Genomic DNA, 22912 nt, shown 5'->3' with positions numbered 1-22912 from the left:
AAGGGGTATAACTTTTGATCAGTGAAATAAGGTACTGGGGAGATGAGCCATGAAAACAATGGAAAGTTAACAACAAAATCTTGAACATAATAGCGTATTACAGCGTATTATGTATTATATTATACAAATACACATCAGCAAAGGCATTAGAATGAATTTCACCCCCGAGGTACCTGTGGAGCAGTTCTAACATGCCCGAGGTGAAGCCAAGGGTAATAGACTTTGACCAAGACCCCAAATAGGAGGAGTTATACTGTACTAATGCCTTTGCAAAATTATGTGTATTGTTTTGTTTTATAAGAAAGCAATGTGATTATGTGAATCATTGTTATTTGCTAAATCATTCTCATCTCAAATCGTAAATGAATACAGAAAATCATTTGATTGGGTGAACTCAATTCAGGCTGCTGCTTTCAAGTGTGTGGTCAAGCACAAACAATTTTTGTTTGTTTCGCGTGATAGAGTAGCTGTTAGAATATATATAGATATAAACAAATGTCTTGTTCATATTTAGCAACATAATTTTGACAGTTTTTTTTTAATAATGTATCATTTTTTGTATGCACTGTATAATGTGTGATAAGTAATAAAAAGCATGAAAAATTATCAATCTGTTAAAAATTCTAAAGATTACAACTTACCTACTACTTATTTAATTTGCTACATCTTCAGGGGGGGTGTTTCATAAAGCTGTTCATAAGGTCTTTACGAACGACTGGTGATTCTTTCTTGTGTCATGTGATCTCCCTATGTAATTGAGTTATGACCTTAAAACATGTTCCAGTCGTGCGTAAAGTCGTTTGTAACTTTACGAACAGCTTATGAAACACCCACCTGGTCTTTGTAATTTTTGAAAGCTTGACTGTATGAAAACAAATTTACTTTCAGATTGAAATTCCCCTGTATGAAGTTTATCCATTCAGTTTGGGGTTGATCATATATATATAGAGACTTTTAACCTATTAGCATGTAAAATTCATTTTAGAATTTACATATATATGAGGATTGAGCTTAGCTTCCAATGTTGTAAGTGGTGTGTTATCAATATCATATCTTGCACTTTGATAAGTATACATGTACCATTTCGCTCCATGCCCTTCCAGCGAGATTATAGGTGCCGCTTTTTGAAATGTTATCAAAACTTAGAAAGTATATTGACCTAGTTCATGAAACTTGGATATGGAGGAGCCGTGGTGTAGTGGTTTACTCTCGCCTTGTAAACAGAGGGTCGTGTGTTAGAATCCCACCGCGGTCTAGCGTCCTTTGGCAAGGCGTTAATCCACACTTTACCACTCTCGACCCAGGTGCTAAATGGGTACACGGTAGGATGTGAAAGTCATTGTAGCTTGTCCAGTACTGTGTGCGCCTCACCGGCGACTGACTGGAATACTCCCAGGGAGTGGAGGATGTGCACACATTGTGTGTGGGAATGACTGATTGAATCCAATGACCGGGGTAATAATATATCTGTAAAGCGTTTAGACATGTCGTTTTGATTTATTAAGCGCTATATAAAAGCGGATTATTATATAAGGGTATTCAAGTATTACTAAACATCCTAGCTGAGGTTTTGGTCACATGACCAGGTCATGAACTTTGGCCATGTTAGGGGTATTTGTTGAATTGCCATCGTAACTTTTAAAGTTTATGGGTTCATGGAATATGGACATTAGGGTAGCAGGAATCATTGATCATCTTGTTCAAGTCTTATGTCACATGATTAAGTCAAATGTCATATAGGGTCAATGAATGAATTATTTTATTATCATATGAATTTGGTGTTGATTTTTGCCCAGATGCCCATGTATTTTTTTCCCACGAAACATTATATATATTTCTCACTTGTAGCTGTCATTGGAGGTAGTGGGATAAATTTGTAGTTTAAGCTTGACACACTTGCTGTTTCACAGACTGAAATGTAATATTTTCTTTTGTACTTTATTTTAATGTCACATTTGAAATAGAGATCAATTAAATGACCTCAAGTTTTCAGTTTCTATGTCATGCAATTGCCTGTGGAGTGCAGAATAAAAATGCTCTTATAAGGCAGAAGAATTAATGTGAATGTATTTGAATTTTGGGTATTGATTACTCAGATGTGAAGTTTGTCGGGCGAGAAAGTGTTGGTGCAATTATACTTGTATCTGAAAAACAGACTAATAAATGTTGTGGGCCTTGTTGAATTTTAGTTATTATTTTTCCTATCCCGTGACAATGGTAACTTAAATACAATGAAATCCAGCAGAATTAAAATAATATGGCAGCCATAACAAAAAGTGCCATCTATCCAAGGCTTCCCAGCTTTTCAAGAAAACAAAATTCCCTGATTTTTCCCCTGATGAAGTTTAAAAGTTCCCTAATATTTTTTAAACCCACTCCCAGTTTCGCACGTTTTCCAAGTTGTTGCATTGAATTACATGGATTTTCAGTATTAAAACAATAATGCAAAACTAATTAGTACCACCATAACAGTTATTCAATGGATGTTGTTTTGAAGTGCAACAAAATAAAACAGAGTCTGACTGACTACCATGCTTTCAACTTTTGGGCTGATCAAAATTCCCTGATCTTTTTCACATTGGAGGCATTTTTCCCTGATACAAGGTATTATTCTTCTTTCAAATTTCCTGATGGTTCCCTGACTGGAAAAAAAGTAAAATAATTTTCCCTGATTTCCCCAATGGGCTGAGAAACCTGTATCCCCACACCGATCTCACCCTTAAAGGTATTGTTTAGCTTTGTGACCAGCCGATTTAAAAAATTCTCAAACCAAGATGAAACATGTGTACAAGTGCATGCATTATTACTATTAAACCCTGAAAACAACCATTATTGAGAATGAAAAGCTTTAACTACAAGGCAAACCCCGAATGTGTAAATAGCCGTCTCATAGACACCTAAATAGCACACATAAGTGTATGGGATGAAATTAAGATGGTGTTTCCGGTCACTTTATATTTCAATTTTTGAAGCGTTAAATAATTATTTTCGAACACAATTTTTTCTGGGCTTCATTTTGTAACATATCACAGACACAGGTAACAAGTGTGACCTTCTAGCTCATATTTTTTTTAAAGTCAAACCAATGTTAACCAATCACTTTAAACAAATGTTTACCAATCACTTTAAACAAATGTTTGGGTTCACCAAGTAGTTCGTCCCTGAAAAGGACTGTTGAGATGGTGGAAGTTGAGGAGAAATGGACATGACAGGAAAGAGACCAAGTGAGGTTCAAAAGATAAAGTGGAAAATGACAACTGGACGAGGGCCATTACAAGAATAGTAAATCAAGGGGTGTTTCACAAAGACAGTCATGCTTAAAGGTAAAGTCCAAATCAGAAAAATGTTGATTTGAATCAATATAGAAAAATCAGACAAGCACAATGCTGAAGATTTCATAAAAATCGGATGTAAAATAAAGTTATGACATTTCAAAGTTTCACTTATTTTTACAAAATAGTTATATGAACGAGCCAGTTACATCCAACTGAGAGAGTCGATGATGCCACTCACTATTTATTTTGTTTTTTGTTTGAATTATACAATATTTCAATTTTTACGAATTTGATGATTAGGACCTCCTTGCCTGAAGCACAAAATGTTAAAATAATGGAATTCCATGTGTTCAGGGAGGAATGAAACTTCATTTCACATGACAATGACGAGAAAATCAAAATATTTCATATTTCAAGCAATAAAAAACAAAAGAAATAGTGAGTGACATCATCAACTCTCTCATTTGGATGTAACTGGCTCATTCATATAACTGTTTTGTGAAATGAAGCGAAACTTCAAAATGTCATAACTTTCTTATTTTACATCCGATTTTGATGAAATTTTCAGTGTTATGCTTGTTGAATTTTTCTCTTTTTATTCAAATCAAGTTTTTGTTGGGGTGGACTTGTCCTTTAAACAAATGTTTGGTTCACCAAGTAGTTCGTCCCTGAAGAGGGCTTTTGAGATGGTGGAAGTTGAGGAGAAATGGAAATGACAGGAAAGAGACTAGGTGAGATTTGAAAGATAAAGTGGAAAACGACAACTCAGCGAGGGCCATTACAAGAACAGTTAATCAAGGGGTGTTTCAAAAAGACAGTCATGCTTAAATACAAACGCACCATATCTAAGATGTAATTGATTAAAATGCAGTGGTGCAGGTCTAATGAACCATGGTCCAACAAATGCGGTGACGTGTTACATCATTCGCAACTGGAAATTCAAGAGTAATTTCTAGTCAGACTTAATCTTTGTGAAACACTCCCCTTATGAGATACGACGGCTTGAAGCGAGCGAGGAGTACATGAGGTGAGGATGCTCAGCGTTCTTGAAACTCAAATATCAGTTTCAAATACCCTTTTTACACAGGCTAAAATTTCCTTAACCTCGTACTAAAGGTGGGGCTAAATTGCCATTTAGCCCCACCTATAGTACGGGGTTAAGCTTAGCCCACTTTCTTTTTACACAGCATTTTTGCAAAGTGGGCTAACCCCACCTTTAGTACGGGATTATTTGGCCCTGCAAAAAAGCAGGGTTATCCCAGCAATTGCGGTGCTAAGAGCGATAGTATGGGGTTAAGATCGCTAGTGTAAAACGAAAGTGGGCTAAGCTTAACCCCGTACTATAGGTGGGGCTAAATAGCAATTTAGCCCCACCTATAGTACGGGGTTAAGGAAATTTTAGCGTGTGTAAAAAGTGTACGAGTGAAGTACTACGAATGATGGACAAAACCACTAGTCCGGAGTTAGCGAGTTTCATGTGTAAAAAGCAAGCATTCCTTATCCGGGGTTAGCAATAACAATTTGGCATGTGTGAAAAGGGAAAAAAATAGTACGGGGTTAAGGATAGTACGGGGTTAGCGATAGTCCGGGGTTAAGAAAATCCTGTGTAAAAAGGGTAAAAGAATCGGGGGGTTGTTTAATAAAGATTTAAGTATGACATGATATGAAACACACAATCTGGATCTATGCGCATTAGTGCGCATCCTCTTGGCATGATCTCGGTCATACCTTTTATATCACAGGCTACTAGGCATTTAAGTGAGACTCCATTCTTAAATCTTTGTATCTAATAACAATAGAAATGTAAAGGACAAGTCCACCCCAACAAAAACTTGATTTGAATATTAAAAAGAGAAAAATTCAACAAGCATAACACTGAAAATTTCATCAAAATTGGATGTAAAATAAGAAAGTTATGGCATTTTTAAGTTTTGCTTCATTTCACAAAACAGTTAAATGCACATCTCGGTCGGTATGCAAATGAGGAACTGATGACATCACTATTTCTTTTGTATTTTATTATATGAAATATTTTGATTTTCTTGCCATTGTCATGTGAAATGAAGTTTCATTCCTCCCTGAACACGTGGAATTCCATTATTTTAACATTTTGTGCTTCAGGCAAGGAGGTCCTAATTGTCAAATTCGTAAAAATTGAAATATTGTATAATTCAAACAATAAAAAACAAGAAATAGTGACATCATCGACTCTCTCATTTAGATGTAACTGGCTCGTTCATGTAACTATTTTGTTAAACATAAGTGAAACTTTGAAATGTCATAACTTTCTTATTTTACATCCAATTTTGATTACATGTTCAGCATTGTGCCTGTCTGATTTTTCTCTATTGATTCAAATCAACATTTTTCTGAGGTGGACCTGACCTTTAACATCCAGTAAATATTGGGAAACAGAAATTATCAAACTGATACCTATGGTAAATTCGGTAATCATGTTGAAAATGGGAACATGTAAAAATAAAATACCGATTCCTTTCAGAGATGTAAATAATTTGGTGTTTTTTTAAAGCTACGGTGTTTCAAAACGAGAAATAAAACAACATAACAAATCTTTGGAGTGTTCTCATATAATTATATTTAGTTTAGACTGTACAATAATATTCTACTATGTACAAAAGCAACATTTCATTCTTGCAAAGATAGCATTCACTTCCAGCATTGTAGAAATAAGTGCAAAATTTGTGTTACAGTATACTTGTCTCTATTTTCAACCATCAATGTTATATAACCATCAATCAAGAAGATTACCAAACTAATATCTAGTAACAAGTTTTAAAAAATCATGTTGATATTATTTCATTAAGTACCAATTACTGTGGGTAATTCATTTATCTAAACATTGCAAGGAGGTCGATATAAAAGCAACAAAATTCACCAATATGAAAAGTAAGTAATACATAATACTCTAAATGTCAATAAAAGTACAACTGGGCCCAACAGGGGTTGGACGTTTGAAACAGCAATTTTGATTGGTTGGATGTTGGTCTTGTTGACCATATGCATATACTGCATGAACCCTGATTGGCTGATACAATCAGTCTGCCTTAAATTTTCATTGGATTGGAAGTGGACCCTTACTGCTCTACTTCTTTGATTTTATAATTTTAAAACAATTTGATATCTGGTGGGTGCTCCAATACTCCCCCCCCCCCCTTTTTTAAGGGGAAGTCCTTGGGGGCCATAGTTAAGAGCAACTTTAAGAACTGGTGATCCTTTCTTACGTGCTTAACCATCGCCAATGAACATTTGGGTAAATACATTCACTGGTGATTATTCGGCTTGTAAGAAAGGATCACCAGTCGTTCTTGAAGTCGCTCTTAAACTTATGAACAGTTATATGCAACTGCCCCCAAGAAGGACTTCCAGGCCTTTAAAAGGGGGAAGGGGTGGGGTGTATTGACCTTCACTTTGTGTAATGTAATCTCTCACTGACTCTGTTATTAATAGCTAGTCTTAATTTTCAATGGACCTAATGCCAACTTGTCCACTTACCAACTTGTCTACTATCATTTGGTCTACCATCAGTTCGTCCACTATCCACATGGTCTAATTCCCATTTCGTCCTTTAACATTTTGTCTAATAAGTTATGACCAGTCAGTCCAGTAGCCATTAGGTCTATATACCATTTGGTATAACTGGACCTGGTGTTAATTGGGCGAAATAAATGAAATCATAATGGATATTAGACCAACTGGTTAAGTGGTCATAGACGATCTGGTGCTTAGACAAAGTGATAATTGGACCAAATGGACGAAATGGCATTAGACTTAATGAAGGTAGCCCATGTGATGAGTGGACCAGTTGGCAATAGACAAATTGGCAATTTTCCATCTTAAAATATACCTTTCAACATACTACCATTAGTAATACAGAGAATAAATTAGCCAATAATTTCATTTTGCAGATAAACTCAAATGTATTTTAAAGGAAACGTAGCTAATTTGCCAACTTCACAGTTTAATTATTGCATCGAGTAGTGGATTGGTTGATCATTCACGTGGGCCTACATTACAAGACTACACTGAAAATGTTGCATTATGGGAAATAAACCTGGACAGATAGGAGTATAAGAAGACTTGAGGTTACGCTATTAAAGCTGCTGGTTTGTAACTTTGTATGCCCTTTAAAGTATACATGTATGAAAAAAATATAATAAAAGTCCTTTTAAAACTAAAGTCGGTATAAAAAAAGGTCCTTGGGACTATGAAATTACACATCACTACAACAATAAATCATAATTAATCAATAAAGCGATACAACTTTTTTTTATATATATCACCTTTTCATCATATTAAGAATACTGATACACATTTCTAATCTCATTAACGAATTCCCACTGCATAATACTCGTAGTGCTCTTATTTTCCTCACCACATTGTTTAAAATAAATAATTGTAAGAATAAAAAGGAAACAAAGGGCAAGATAAAGAAAAAAATATAAATATAAAACAAGAAATAATATTCAATATGGAGCACAATTCTCCATGTTAAGATTGAAAAAGTGAAACTTTTAACACAAAAAATAAACTATTTTGAGGCATGAAGCCTATACCATAATATGAAATAATTTTGAATACATCTATGAAAAATAAAAGAGACAGGACTTGACTTGTTTGGTTATAATCTGTATTTACGTTTTCTTGGCGTTTGTCATTGCCTGGTGTATTGTTGCAGGAATTGAGGTTTTAATTCTGTAAATAATTCAACTTTCATTTGAAAAGTAATGAAATATTATCATTTCAAGAACTTGGAGAAGGAACTCGATATATTTTCATTATCATTTCCAGTCAAGCACTGCAGCAGAAATATCAGTGAAAAGACAGTGCAGCAAAAAAGCATGGCGGCTATGAAAACCAATAATTCATTTGAGTGTGAGAGAGAGGGTTAAAAACACAGAGTTCAGGGGATCGTTTCACCAACATTTATGTCCGACAGGTTGTCGGACCCAACAACTTTCCTTGATTTTAATTGGTTCAGAAGACTGTTACTATGGCAACTGTCAGATAAAATAGGACTGGTCGGATAAAACTTCCGGCCGGTCCCTTCATGAAACCCCCCATGAAACACTCCCTAGACCAGCATTTTCTATGAAATACCATACAATGTCGGCTACCCCTGTCAAAACAGGCTTCTTCCTGCATTATAAGCAACGGCCCCTTGGGAAATACTAAAATGGGGCATTGCAAAGAACTTGCGATCAATTTCAAATCTAATTAGGGTCCTAAAATCGTTCATATATCTTGCAATCGATTCATGGGCGTAAATAAACGTCATACTATTCAGGCGGGGGATGGCACAACGGTTCACCCCCCAACCGAACAACAGGTTTGCTACTTGAATTTACGCCAGTGAAGTGATTGCTGGCCCCCGTCTTACAAAGAATTACGACTGATCATCAAATCAATCACAAATATGGACAGCCAGCAACGTCAACATCTATTATGCATGTTTGTTCAAACAAAACTTCGGGACTATGATGTATATTCGTGCATTCATTGTTTTCTTGAAAATTCACTGTGCTTCTCTTTGTTTACAAAGGACAGTGTGCAAATTTCTTGTAGACAAAAATTATGACACTGATAAATTTCCATAGAGTTACGATTGATTGGATCAATCGTAACTCTTTGTAAGACAGGGCCCTGGGCCCTTGCTTCTTGCAGCAATGAGTGTAGACTTATTTGCCACAAAAACAACATATATTTCATTGTAAAATTGCAAAAGAACAATTTGCAATTAATTGCAAATATTTTTTGCAACACCCCATCACAGAATTAGAATAAGAAATGCATGTAGGGTTCCAAAGCTATTTCAGCGCATCTATGCAGGAACTGATTGTACTCATATTCACAATCATGGAATAATCAACCAATGCAGGCTGGCCATGTTGAATGGGCCGGAACACAGGTGCCACGGACAGAACAAAAATGCAGATACTATATCAAATCCCTGAAGTGTCTATTTTTGTGAATCTAACTAAGTGCCGGGTTCGGGTCGTCGTCAGATGGACAGCTCCCCCATTTGGCCGACCAGCACGACGCTGCTGTTCTCCTCATCGCTGCTAGTCGTTGTGTTGCTGTGGCAGTTCTCGCCCTGTATTCTCTGCCGATGCCTCTCGGCCTGCCTCTGCTTCTTCTCCAGCCTCTTCTGGACTTTCTGCTGCCGTGAATTCTGAAGGAGAAAAAGGAGCAGTTGAATTATTGTTGGAATCACCTGTGCTTGGGAGGGGAAGAGCAAATTAAATCTCTTTGACCTTAAGTCTCCTCCAAATAAAACAGATCTGCGACCCGTTTCATAACTGCAACTGTCGTAACTTTGCAGGTAGACTACAAGACTTAAGTTTCCCTCACTATTTCAAACAAGTGGAATGCCTCTGGCCGTCTCACCTGCATCACGCGGTTCAATATAGCAGCAGTGCTGACTTTGCATACTACTCTAACTCGCACAAGATGTTCAGTGATACATGGTTACTCTTATGTCCTCTTTTTATGAACTAGACCAATAAACTTACAGAGATATGATGGTTATTCAACAAAAAACCCCAACATGGCCAAAGTTCATTGACCTTACATGACCTTTGACCTTGATCATGTGACCTGAAACTGGAACAGGATGTTCAGTGATACCTGATTACTCTTATGTACAAGTTTCATGAATCAGATCCATAAACTTTCAAAGTTATGATGGTAATTCAACAGATACACCCAATTCGGCTAAAGTTCATTGACCTTTGACCTTGGACATGTGACCTGAAACACGCACAGGATGTTCAGTGATACTTGGTTACTCTAATGTCCAAGTTTAACGAACTAGACCAATAAACTTTCAAAGTTATGATGGTAATTCAACAGATACCCCCGATTCGGCCAAAGTTCATTGACCCTAAATGACCTTTGACCTTAATCATGAGACCTGAAACTTGCTCAAAATGTTCAGTGATGCTTGATTACTATTATGTCCAAGTTTCATGAATCAGATCCATAAACTTTCAAAGTTATGATGGGAATTCAACAGATATCCCCAATTCGGCCAAAGTTCATTGACCCTAAATGACCTTTGACCTTGATCATGTGACCTGAAACTTGCACAAAATGTTCAGTGATGCTTGATTACTATTATGTCCAAGTTTCATGAATCAGATCCATAAACTTTCAAAGTAATGATGGGAATTCAACAGATATCCCCAATTCGTCCAAAGTTCATTGACCCTAAATGACCTTTGACCTAGGTCATGTGACGTGAAACTCATGCAGGATGTTCATTGATACTTGATTAACCTTATGTCCAAGTTTCATGAACTAGGTCCATATATTTTCTAAGTTATGATGACATTTCAAAAACTTAACCTCAGGTTAAGATTTCGATGTTGATTCCTCCAACATGGTCTAAGTTCATTGACCCTAAATGACCTTTGACCTTGGTCATGTGACATGAAACTCTAATAGGATGTTCAGTAATACTTGATTAACCTTATGGCCAAGTTTTATTAACTAGGTCCATATACTTTCTAAGTTATGATGTCATTTCAAAAACTTAACCTCAGGTTAAGATTTGATGTTGACGCCGCCGCCGCCACCGCCACCGCCGCCGCCGCCGCCGTCGGAAAAGCGGCGCCTATAGTCTCACTTTGCTTCGCAGGTGAGACAAAAACAGAAAAAAACATGGCAGTCGGTTCTTAACATGCAAATACTCTCCCTATAATACCAGGGGGGCGTTTCATGAAAAAGAACATATCGAATGTCTTAGCTAATAAAGTATGTCTTATCTGACAGTTGCATGTGACGTCTGAACTGTGCTTCTGAGCCAATCAAAATCAAGTAAACTTGTAAGATCTGGCAGCTTGTTCGACACCAAACGTTGATGAAATGAAATGCTTCATATAATGTCCAATCAAAGACAGATATTCATGAATGATAAGCAGAACCTCTCCCTCCCTTATACATATTTGAAGACATTTGTATGTGATGTATAACACTTACGACACCGGGAACATGCTGCTCCTGATGTACAATAATTCATAACCATCGAAGAGATTGTTAATCAAAGTAATCACACTTTCATCCATGCACAACTGATCTCACATGACTCTTTGTAAAACAAATGCAATCCCATTTAAACTGTAATGATGATGATGATGAAGATAATGATGATGATGATGATGAAGATGATGATAATAATAATAATGATATTAATAATAGCTGGATTTATAAAGTGCTTTTTGCATGAGGATACAAAGTGCAGCTATTATTAACCCACCTTTCGCTGAGCCGCCATATAGGCGCTCAAGCATTCAAGGAATTTCTACCATTCTCCCCACCTGGGCTGAGTGCAGCACAAAGTGGGTAAATTTCTTGCCGAAGGAAAACAAGCCATGGCTGGGAATCGAACCCCCGTCCCTCAGACTAAGAGACAGGAGTCACAACCACTAGATGGCGTATTAGAAGACCATACACTTTAACTGTACCTGGTTTCTGGCCTTCCCACCTCCAGTCCTGTTGGGTTGCGTCTTGCTGCTGCTACTGCTATCGCTGTCCTCCGGCAAGCCAAACAACCTAGTCCCGGAACCATCGGCAGACCAGATGCCTGCTGCCCCCTGAGGCGATCGCTCCCCTGATTTTATAGAGTTACTATCTGTAGGGGTGTGTGGAAATTTAGTAAAACAAAAGAAAACATAAAGTTATGGGCAACTTTACGAAGACTGGTGACCCTATCTAAGGAACTATAATCAACACCTCTGAGGATATGGTACACATATATATTATTAACCACAAAAAAAAGAGTTCACAGGTCCTTTAATTAAGTTGTTTGTAACGTACAAACAGCTTTATGAAACACCCAGCAGGCAACCTTTAATTTTTCTTATTAATCAATTCAATACAAATTTCACTTTTTTTTTTACTGTAAGTATTATGCACTTGAGAGTATCAAATTAATCATGCAATTATCAGTCAAATTTTACGGTTAAACAATAAATTGAATTAAAATTGAATTGAAAACTTAAATCTTTGCAAAAAATCACCCAGGATTCTGAAATTCCTATTTATCATTCTACAAAAACTATGTGAAATAATCTTGGAACATTTTCATGGTGAATAAAGAAAAGAAAGTTTTGCAGTATATCACCCCCGTAATATCATTATTCGGTAGTCCCAGAAAGGAGCGTTTGTAATCTTTCTTGAGTGGACAAGTTTTTTTGAAAGCTACCACTTAATTATTATTATTATTACCCTGGTCATCGGATCCTGGCATGCATGCACACATTGTACACACATTCTCCACTCCCAAGGGCATACTACATAGGATTTCGTATCATACCCGGTAGCCATTTAACACTTGGGTGGGGAGAGGTAAAGTGTGAATAGACACCCTTGCCAAAGGACGGTTGGCCTCGGTTGGATTCGAACACACGACTCTCAGACTACAAGGCGAGAGTCAGAACCGCTACACCATGATACTTCCACTAACATTAAGGCCTGGTCCCAGTGGCCGACGGACACAAAACGTACTCATAACGGATACAGCGGACAAGCAAAATTTTGGGATGGCTCCATCCATTTTCATCCGCTCCAGACAATGGAAAAAATGGGTGAACCATGAAATCACAGTGGACGGATGCTCCATGGATATAGAGTGTATAAAACACGTATGCAAAGAGTACACAACCGATACATAATGTTTTCCAACTGATGGCAAGATCTTTTCCATTTTACATCCTCTCTGCATCCGTAAGTGCAGTGGGGCCAAGACTTAAGATTAAAAAAATCCTTTTCTAGTTACATGTACCAGAAACCCTTGTATTAAAAGTAGGTGATCTTACCATGAGAAAGAGTGTCCCAATCTGCGTTGGTTAATTGAAGTAAAATTCCTATAGTAGCATCTACATCATAATCTTGGTCCATGAAGGTATCTCGTATTAATTGCACATTCTGCAAGAAATATAGACATTTTGATATTTACATAGAAACGTTTTCACCAAAACATGTTCAAAGCACTTTACAGTTTAAGCAGGTAAAATTGAAACAAACAAACAAAAAAACACTGTTCTTTTTCATATAATATCAAAAGGGTAATCAGAGAGAGAAAAAATTATTTTTACTTCATTCTTGGAAGATTCAATTATGAATACAATAAAATAAAAGTTAAGATTTAGAGGAAAAAGAAGAATCATACATTTAGATAGGTAAAAGTTTTAACAATATTAGACAATTAATTTTCAAAAGTTTTAAAAAGATGTAATCACTATAAATATGGAGACTTAGAATTGGCCACCTTGGTGATGTCCTAACCTGTCTCACCCATAATACGCAATTTTTGTTAAGTAGGACAATATTCTTTTACAGCTGGAAAAAATGACTATTAGACCAACTGATAGAAAATCAAATGAGTGTTTACCTCCGACTTAACTTACACCCTGTTCCATCCATACTATAAAATTATAGATCAGTAAGACCATTTTCTTTTCTGGTTGGAAAATTAGACCTACCGTTAGTAGACCAAATGACTTACCTCACAACCCGTCTCATCCATTATATGAAATTCTAGATCCGTAAGACCATTTTCTTCTACCGCCCCATTCGTGTATGGTGAATCGGTCTCGTCGCTTACTTTGGACTTCGTCCTGGACTTGGTCTTCGTTTTTATATCATCTGAACTAGACGACTAGAAAAATAAGAGAAAGAAAGCAAATGTAACATAAATAGAAGAGGAGCTATACAAAGATAATACACACTTGGTAGAACAGTTTTCAGAATTGCAGTGGCTACCCTGGGTAACATATGTGTTTTTTAAGTATATTTATTATTACACTAGGGTTATACATGATATAATTGCACATGCTATACATTTCATAAAAATAGTTTTACATGATTTCACTTCAACCTAGGAAATTCACAAGAACATTTTTTCACAATTTCTTGCTTTTTCATCATTTTTATATGTCAGGAGAAAAACATTTTGCAGTTGTTCAGTTGCAAATTCCCCAAAATAACACCACTTTTGAATTGAACCTTTATTCTTTATAATTTTACTTGATTTTCTCTTTAAGAATTGATAGCAGTGCTTCAGCATTGATGGTTTGGGAGACAAAATAATTGAAGCTTGAGAAAGTAGCTGAGGTCTTGGATGCCTTATTGACTTGCCTCAATGCCTTAGACTTTGATATTTTTGCGCCCTTTTCAATATTTCTCATTTGCTGTTATAGGGAAATTCGCTCCAGGGAAAAAGGACTTGCCCTGAAAATCTCAACATATATGGTCTACAAGATCATAGTAATGTGACTGTAATTACCTCACCACGGAAGTTGGTGGCTTTTTCTGAACTGTCACCCAGTTTCCTTACGCTAGAGTAGTGATCTCCATTATGGTAGGATATATGAAGCTCCTTGCATGAAGGTTTCTCTGAACCTACAATCTAAAAGGTAAATAGTAAGAAATATACAATGGTCATGAGTGCAATCTGTATTATCACCCAGTTTCGTTACGCTAGAGTAGTGATCTCCATTATGGTAGGATATATGAAGGTTTCTCTGAACCTACAATCTGAAAGGTCAATAGCAATAAATATATGATGGTTATGTGGGCGATGGTGAAAATATGGCATCTTGAAGGCCGATTGTCTAGTGTGACACCAGAGAAGAATAGATCTAAACGGGGTACAACTGATTGACCTTCTGATTGGTTGATAGACTGGATTAAATTGATTGATCAACTGATATATCTATTGATCAATGACAGACTGATCTAAGAACTAGATGGGTAAGATTTCCTGATCAGTTGGTTGGTTGACTAGATGATTGAATATTTCCTTGGTAGTTGATAAATCATACATCAATTCATTTCATCAAACCAGTGACTACATGTGATACAATAATTTCATAAACTCTTTAATATCTAATTGATCGATTGGTTTATGGATTTGCTGCTTGATCAACATCATCATCATAAAAGAATACTTACCCTCCAAACTGGAAGATTCAATTGATGAATGACCACATTAACCTTCAAGAGGCGAGCGAAGGCCACTATACTGTCGTTCCCTGCATAAGTACCAGGCTTGGCCAAGTTAGATACTGTATATATGAATACAAAGAGACATGAAATACTTTTACCAAATCAAGCTGTGACAAAACTGGGTGTTTTGGGATACACTGGTAATCTAGCCATGGACAAAGATTCAAAACAAAGTTGCATATTTCAGCAGAAAGATGTAATCATAATTATCATATCTGATAGGTATATGCTTGTAAAAGATATGACTACATGTATATGTACCTCAAGTGAATTCTATTAATTTCAATAATTTTGGAGCTGCAAAATCAATCTTTGAACAAAATAGTTCATTTAAAAATAAGACATTAAATCAAAATTCTGCACAGACCAATTTATGTTTGACAGATGAAAGCTTCAACATACATTTTTTTTCAATAAATCAGTATGCTTGTTCATTTTTTCCTGTTTTGATTGAAATCAAATTAATTTTCAATAAAAATATATTAGCTTACAAAATCAATTGAATTCGTTTCCATGTATTCCTAAAAATGAGATATTATCATAAAAATATTTGGGAAAACTATTAGTACAAACAATGCCTTCAATTAAAGGGATGGTCTGGGCTGAAAACATTTATATCGAAATAAATAGAGGAAAATTCACAGAGCAAAATGCTGAAAATTTCATCAAATTTGGATAACAAATAACAAAGTTATTGAATTTTAAAGTTTATCATTTTGTGAAAACAATTATATACACATCATCATGAATATTCATTAGGTGCGCTGATGATGTCACATCCCCACTTTCCTTTTTCTTATGTTATTACATGAAATCATCTCTTATACACCACTATCAACTTGCACGCACACTGCGATCATCCCAATCTAGTCTCTTGCATATCCCACTATCTAAAAAATCCTGGGGCGATCGAGCCTTTGCTCATGCCGGACAAGTCCTGTGGAATTCACTGCCACAGGAGCTAAAAAACTCAAACTCTGCAACATCCTTTAAGGGCAACCTAAAATTGCTTTTGTTCACCAGCAGGTACTAGGTTTGAAGACAGTCATTTTTCCTCATTTTTAAATTTGTCTTTTTTTTTTGTACTTCTCTTAGTTCTCTTTACTTTTATGTCTTACTCCCTTCAAACGCCTTAAGCATTTAATCAAAATGGAAAAGACGCTATAGAAATCATATGTATTATTATTATTATCATAAATGTTTAATTTTTTCATACATGTGTAAATGATGCGTCTTCGTTATGATAAAATAAGTTGCGGTAATAAATAACTAATGCTCTTAATCAGTAGTCAACCCAATTGTTTTTGATCTCGGTGGCAAAATTTTGAATAAACCTTATTTCATGTAATAAAATACAAAAGAACAAGTGGGGATATGACATCATCAACCCACTTAGTGAATATGCATACAGACATGCCTAGTATTGTTTCACTGCAATAATGTAAATCTTTGAAATTCAATAACTTTGTTATTTGTCATCCGATATTGATCAAATTTTCAGCATTTTGCTCTGTGAATTTTATTCTTTTTATTGAGATATGAATATTTCCAGCCTGGACCATCCCTTTAAGGTTATGACAACCTGTGTGGTGGTGGTGTTTTTTATAACTACGACTACTGGCTTCCCAATTCCACTCAACAATGATCCCACGAATCACTGCCAACAACATGTTAACAAATGATTGTACTCATAATTAATGTCTCTCACCATCATTGCCCAAGAAAGACAGTAATAACGATAATAATAAGTAATCAGTAATCAGTAACGATGTGGAGCATTATGGCCCAGTGGATAAGTCTTCTGACTTTGAAACAGAGGGCCGTGGGTCGAATCCCAGCCATGGCATAATTTCCTTCAGCAAGAAATTTATCCACAATGTGCTGCACTCGACCCAGGTGAGGTGAATGGGTACCCGGCAGGATTAATTCCTTGAATACATGAGCGCTGAGAGGCAGCTTGAGCTAAAGCCAGGGTAATAATAATAATAACCCGCCTCGGAATAGAATATTTCTAGATAGATGGCGCTATTTAAATGCCTATTATTATTATTATACTCACAATGTCTCTCGAAGGGAACATCATCTTCCATGAACGGCTCAAAGTTTTCCTTGTGATCCCTCATATACTGGACTACATCCAACCTGTGGACCATATGGTTGCGCCCGTGTCCCTCCAACTGATCCCCAAGGGCCCGGAATAAGCAGTTCCTGAGAGAGAATCATCATGAAATCAAAAATATTTTAAGCATCATGGTCACACTCATTACAGGAAATTGATCTTAAATGTCATTTACCACCCACTGATAGAATATAAACCAAATTCTATTTTCTTTTCAGCCTCTATTGATAAATGGTTCACAGCATCAAGATAGTCAAGACATTTACAGACAGACACCTCCTGTTACATGAAATATTTCATGTTCATTTACCCTAAATGACCTTTCATCTCAGTCATGTGACCTGAAACTCGAGCAGGATGTTCAGTATTACTTGATTACCCCAATGTCCAAGTTTCATGAACTTAGTCCACATACTTTTTCTAAGTTATGATGACATTTCAAAAACTTAAACTCAGGTTAAGATTTCCAATATTGATCCCCCAGCATGGTTGGTCTAAGTTCATTGACCTTAAAGGACAAAAAAATTAACATTCAAAAATAAAAATAACATAAAATAAACTGTTAGTAGCTTCAAAAAGATGAGTAGGAAAGGAGCCCCAATATTTTCCATTAAGCTAAAAACATTAATGTAATTTGGAATGCACAGGAAAACAAATTTCTCTGTACAGAACATATTATTTTGAGTGTTAAAACTAACCCATCGCCAGGGATATCCCTCAGCTGGAGACCCATGCTCTGTAGCTGGGTGGCAAAGCTGGCAAAGTTCTGATCGTCGGCAAGGTAAGATTCATCCTTCTTCATCTTCCTGTAAGCATTCCTGATGGCTCGTTCGTCCCTCTTCCGTTCCGCTGCATCCTGACGCTGACCTTTGCTTGGCTTGGCCTGGCCCTGTCTCTGTGACTGAGTGGACCGCTGGCCTTGGCGCTGTTGGTTCTGAGCTGCAGAGCGGGCCATCTCTTACGGCGTTCTACTATAAAAGCCCTGAAGGTTGCAAGAAATAAGTAAAGACTTTAATAAACATGCAATACTCATTACTCTTAGACTTAGGATTGGGGGTATGGTAATTCTGTGAGTGTGTGTGTGTGTATTTGAGTTTTGTCAGACGTTTATCAATCAGATATGATTATTTACGTCTGGGACCGATCTTTAACGTCACCATCCGAAAGACGTGCTTTGTTGACAAACGGATCGAGGGATCTACACGAGATCGGTCTGGTAAGAAACCTCTCATTTTTGCCATTTATAGTGAAATAAGTTTTATCCCTTTATACATGTTAAGCGTATGAAGGTTCATAGATAAATAAAATTCACCCGCACAAACCGATTTCACCCTCTAACTATGGATTTCCTAGGAAAATCCATCCCGGTGTGTTGGTCTCGCTTATGGCGCTATTGGAGGGGGTTCAAGGCTTCGTGATGAAGAAGTACTGTATATGTCAAAATATTTAATAAATATCATCACAAAGTCCTCAAGGCTACGTTGTGCTCAAGGTGGATATATGCCATTTCAGGCTCCCATAATATATATATGATATATATTGCTGAACATCAAAATGCATAAACAGATACCTATTCATGAGCATAAATGTTTAATGTTTCATTTGTGAACTGATGAGAGTAATTTCTTTTCATGTGTTTGCATACTGTGACTTAAGATTGGAAGAAATCATGTAACTGGTGAACACTTTACTAACATGAATATCAGTATGTGAGACTAGAGTGAAATTTCATGGTATCTTTGGAAGAGTTTTAAAAGGTGAAGAAATAAAATATCGTCATTGGTTTTAACATATCATACAAATAATTAACATACATGAAAATCAAGGTAAAAAATTATTTGTCCATGCGTCAAACTCAAGGTCAAAGGTCATTACCTTATAAATCGCTCCAAGACATTATTTGATGCATGTTTTGGATTCCTTTCTGAATTTCCTTTTGATTGGTACCAGTTTCATGAAAATTGGTCAACACGTTACGACACAATGGCCATTGAAATTTGAAGGTCACGCCCATTTTTGTCAAAACAAGGAGAAAAGGGCGGGCCATAGCGCAAGAACCAAGGGACCGATCTGACTAATTTTTTCTGTTATGTGCGTGGGCCATGATGAATTTTATATGTACCAATTCACAACCAATCCGAGAGGGTTGGGTGCAAAATTGCACCTTCATTGGGTGAATTGGCACGGAATGACCCATACTCATCATCCCGCTATAGAAATTATTGAACCTTCCTGGTATATTGATCAATTTACTTGGAAATCAGGTCGTGACCATTTGTAGTTACAGCATGTAAGCCCAATGAAGAAATCCAAATTGAACAACTAAGCCAAAGAATATTAAAAGAACCTTTTTGGTCATATGAAATGCCAAATATATCGTACTATATTCATAATGTCATCAACAAACAACGTAACTTACTACAAGATAATATGAAAAACTGTGTCTCAGAAAGGACACATACAAGATGGAAAGGTTACTTAAAGATCTTCACTGATGGATCAAACAAGAAGACAAGAGAACCGACTCTGCTTTTTATATACCAGAACTGGATATTAAAAGATACTATAGATTAAATTCTGTAAGTATGAGAGCCAAATTAACATCAATGGTAACGGAACTTGATTGGCTAGGAGATAACAGCGGTATGTCCGTGGTAATTTTTACAGATTCATTGTCAGCTCTTCAAGCACTCGAAAGCAATCGAATTCAAAACAATCTTATTGTTGATATCTTGTATAAAATCAAAGTTTTACAATCATCAGATATTTATGTCAATTTTGAATAGATACCATCCCTTTGCGGTATTCACGGGAATGAAGTGGCAGACCTTTTAGCAAAAAAAAGGAGCATCAAAAGAAGAAGTTGAATTACACATTCCATATATCAAAGAGGAGTTAGGAAAAACCACATGTCTTTGATTTATAAAGAAATCTGGCAGGCTCAATGGGTATCCTCATCTAAAGGAAGACATTTATTTAGCATCCAACGCAACGTGGCAGAAACAATTAGTTAACAAGGTCTCCTTCGGTTTGAAGAGACTATGATTCACCGGCTAAGACTTGGAAAATGTAAATTGAATTATTATCAGTATAAACGTAATCAACATGAAAATGGTTTATGTTCCCATTGTCAGGCTCCCGAGACAAAAGAACATTTTTTACTACATGAAAGAGAAAGAAGAACTATGCAAAGAAGCCTGAAATTAAACAAGCCAATATCAGACCTCGCAACATTACTGGGAAGAAATGCAGACTATAAAGTCATCCTGAATTATGTGAAAAAAACAAAGAGATTCGAATAAGAATATTCTACTGATCTCTCTCCGTCTCTCCCTCTCTCTTCCTTTTGTTCTGATGATTATATTTAGTGATGTTAATTCTTACAGACTACTAAAATTGAGCTTCGACCGAGCTTCTTATAAACGTTTGCATACTATGAAGTACAAAAACGCACAATTTAACGGTGGAGGTAACTAATCTCAATTATATTGCACCTCGCTATATGACAGGACAGACTAGTCTGGTAAGAAACCTTCATTTTTTAACATTTTAATTGACTATTTTTTTACACCTTTCTACGCATTTGGCGTAAGAAGTTGTAGAGATGAATAAAATCACGACCATTTGGGTGAAGATGGATTTCCCTAGGAGTAGGAAATCCATCATTGTTTTGGGGATTCAAGACTCCAATGATGAAGAAGTTTATGTCAAAGGATTAAAAAAAGACATCATCATGGAGTCCTCAAAGGCTCAAGACTAGGTTGATCCAATTTAAATAGCGAGTTTGCAATTGCAGTTACACATCATGCACATCGTTCGTGTCGTTTGACGTTAGCAATAGCACCACTTTATAATTTTTACAAGCTAATATGTTAGATAAAAGGCATGATGATTGATAATCACGTAAAAATATTTCGACTCAGAAATATACCCCACCTTTCCACCCTTTCTCTCTCTCTCTCTCATTTCAAAATGTTCGACCACTTTTCCTTACATTGATAACACGATTTTACATACATGGGACTAGGAGTTATTAAATGGCCTTTCCACTGTCCCATCCTACACAGATTTCGGGCAAAAAATACACAGAAAACGTCTTTCAAATGTAAATATAATGAAAACATACTGTACCTGAGATGTATTTTTTACCGGAAAGCAAATGCCCTTTGCAAATAAGATTAAAATGTTCCTCAAAGTGTTAAAAACGTCGACGGTATATTTTGTTCCCCTTCCTTCTCAACCGGCTTGCAACATTGTATGACGTCATTGAACAAAAAAAGATAACTTACGCACTGGACCTAATATAAAAAAAATCGCAGTCGATTTATTAGTCGTATGGGATTTTCAATCCTGGGCCCGTTTCATCAAACTAGACTGTTTTAACAACGAATAACAGTTAACTGAAGTCCTTCAATCTGATTGGCTAACACAGTGCATTTGTTATAGAATTTGTATATGAAACGGGAACCAATTAAGCTTGTTGTATGAAGCCTAAGGACCTAACCCTAAACTAACTTACATTACTTTTGCTGAAAATTTTCCGGGAAATTTTCACAAAATTTACCAAAAGAATGCAAGAAATCCTTTGATTTGACTTGTAAAAAAGCAAAGGTGCCCTGATGGCTAACTCGGTTGCTTCACTCCCTCACTTTCAATTTTCGTTGGAAAAAGTTTATGCGTACTGACCCCCCCCCCCCCCCATAAAAGTTCTGCGTACGGCTATGTATGGGTGAATGTAGCAATAGAATATATAGATTTTTTATTTAAAAAAACATAATGAATTAAGTAATTAATTTGGCTCAAATTTACTGTACTACTTTGTTGATATACTTGGATAGGGTATTTTTTAAGAAGATAAATTAAATGTCACGCGAGAAAGGCCTCACATATAGGCCTATAGCATAGGCGGATCAGGGGTCGATGCCCCCCCCCCCCCCATTGGCGGAGCAAAAAAATAGAGAAAAAAGGGGGATAGAAGGAGAAAGGGAGGAGGAAAATGAAGAAGAAAAATAAGGGGAGGAAGACGAGTAAATAATATAAATTTAGGGGAAGACTTGGAAAATTTTAAAAAAATCTTTCATGTCACTATATAATTTTTTCGCCCGCGCTTTGCGTTTGCATTGATCGATGAGATTAACTTGCTCATAATAGGCTGACATGAAGTTTTAAAATACCAAATTTTGAAGTCAATATATACAAAACATATCACAGCTCGGATAGCGAACTTTCGATACTTTTGATATGCAAATTGTTTACAAGCGCTTAGTAAAATGTCTGTTTTAGTCTGAATATCAACATTTTAGCTCATTCCTCTCCAAGAAATACCCTACTCAACACCCATTATCCCTTTGATATGACTTGCGCCAGGCTCTTGCCGCATGACCCTTCCCTTCCTCATACTGTTAACGATTCTATCCTGAAGATGACTCTTCACTGTATATAAAATTCATGGACATCAAATGTATAGTCTTATTCTTATGCTAACTATATA

General features: G+C 36.3%; 1 protein-coding gene across 1 annotated transcript; it reads right to left on the bottom strand.

Moving 5' to 3' along the window:
• Nucleotides 1–5853: 5853 nt before the first annotated feature.
• On the bottom strand, nucleotides 5854–21678 carry LOC121427489 (OTU domain-containing protein 3-like). The gene is made up of 9 exons (XM_041623912.1): nucleotides 21553–21678; nucleotides 18120–18403; nucleotides 17362–17510; nucleotides 15249–15361; nucleotides 14581–14703; nucleotides 13801–13953; nucleotides 13112–13220; nucleotides 11759–11925; nucleotides 5854–9465 (listed from the first exon to the last, which is right to left on the bottom strand). Exons 2-9 carry the CDS (start codon nucleotides 18374–18376, stop codon nucleotides 9295–9297), a joined length of 1242 nt encoding a protein of 413 aa, XP_041479846.1. The 5' UTR covers nucleotides 18377–18403; nucleotides 21553–21678; the 3' UTR covers nucleotides 5854–9294.
• Between the last annotated feature and the right edge of the window lie 1234 nt (nucleotides 21679–22912).

Source organism: Lytechinus variegatus, chromosome 14 (genome assembly GCF_018143015.1).
Source record: "Lytechinus variegatus isolate NC3 chromosome 14, Lvar_3.0, whole genome shotgun sequence".
Lineage (NCBI taxonomy): Eukaryota > Metazoa > Echinodermata > Echinoidea > Temnopleuroida > Toxopneustidae > Lytechinus > Lytechinus variegatus.
This window is presented reverse-complemented; position numbering and strand designations above follow the sequence as displayed.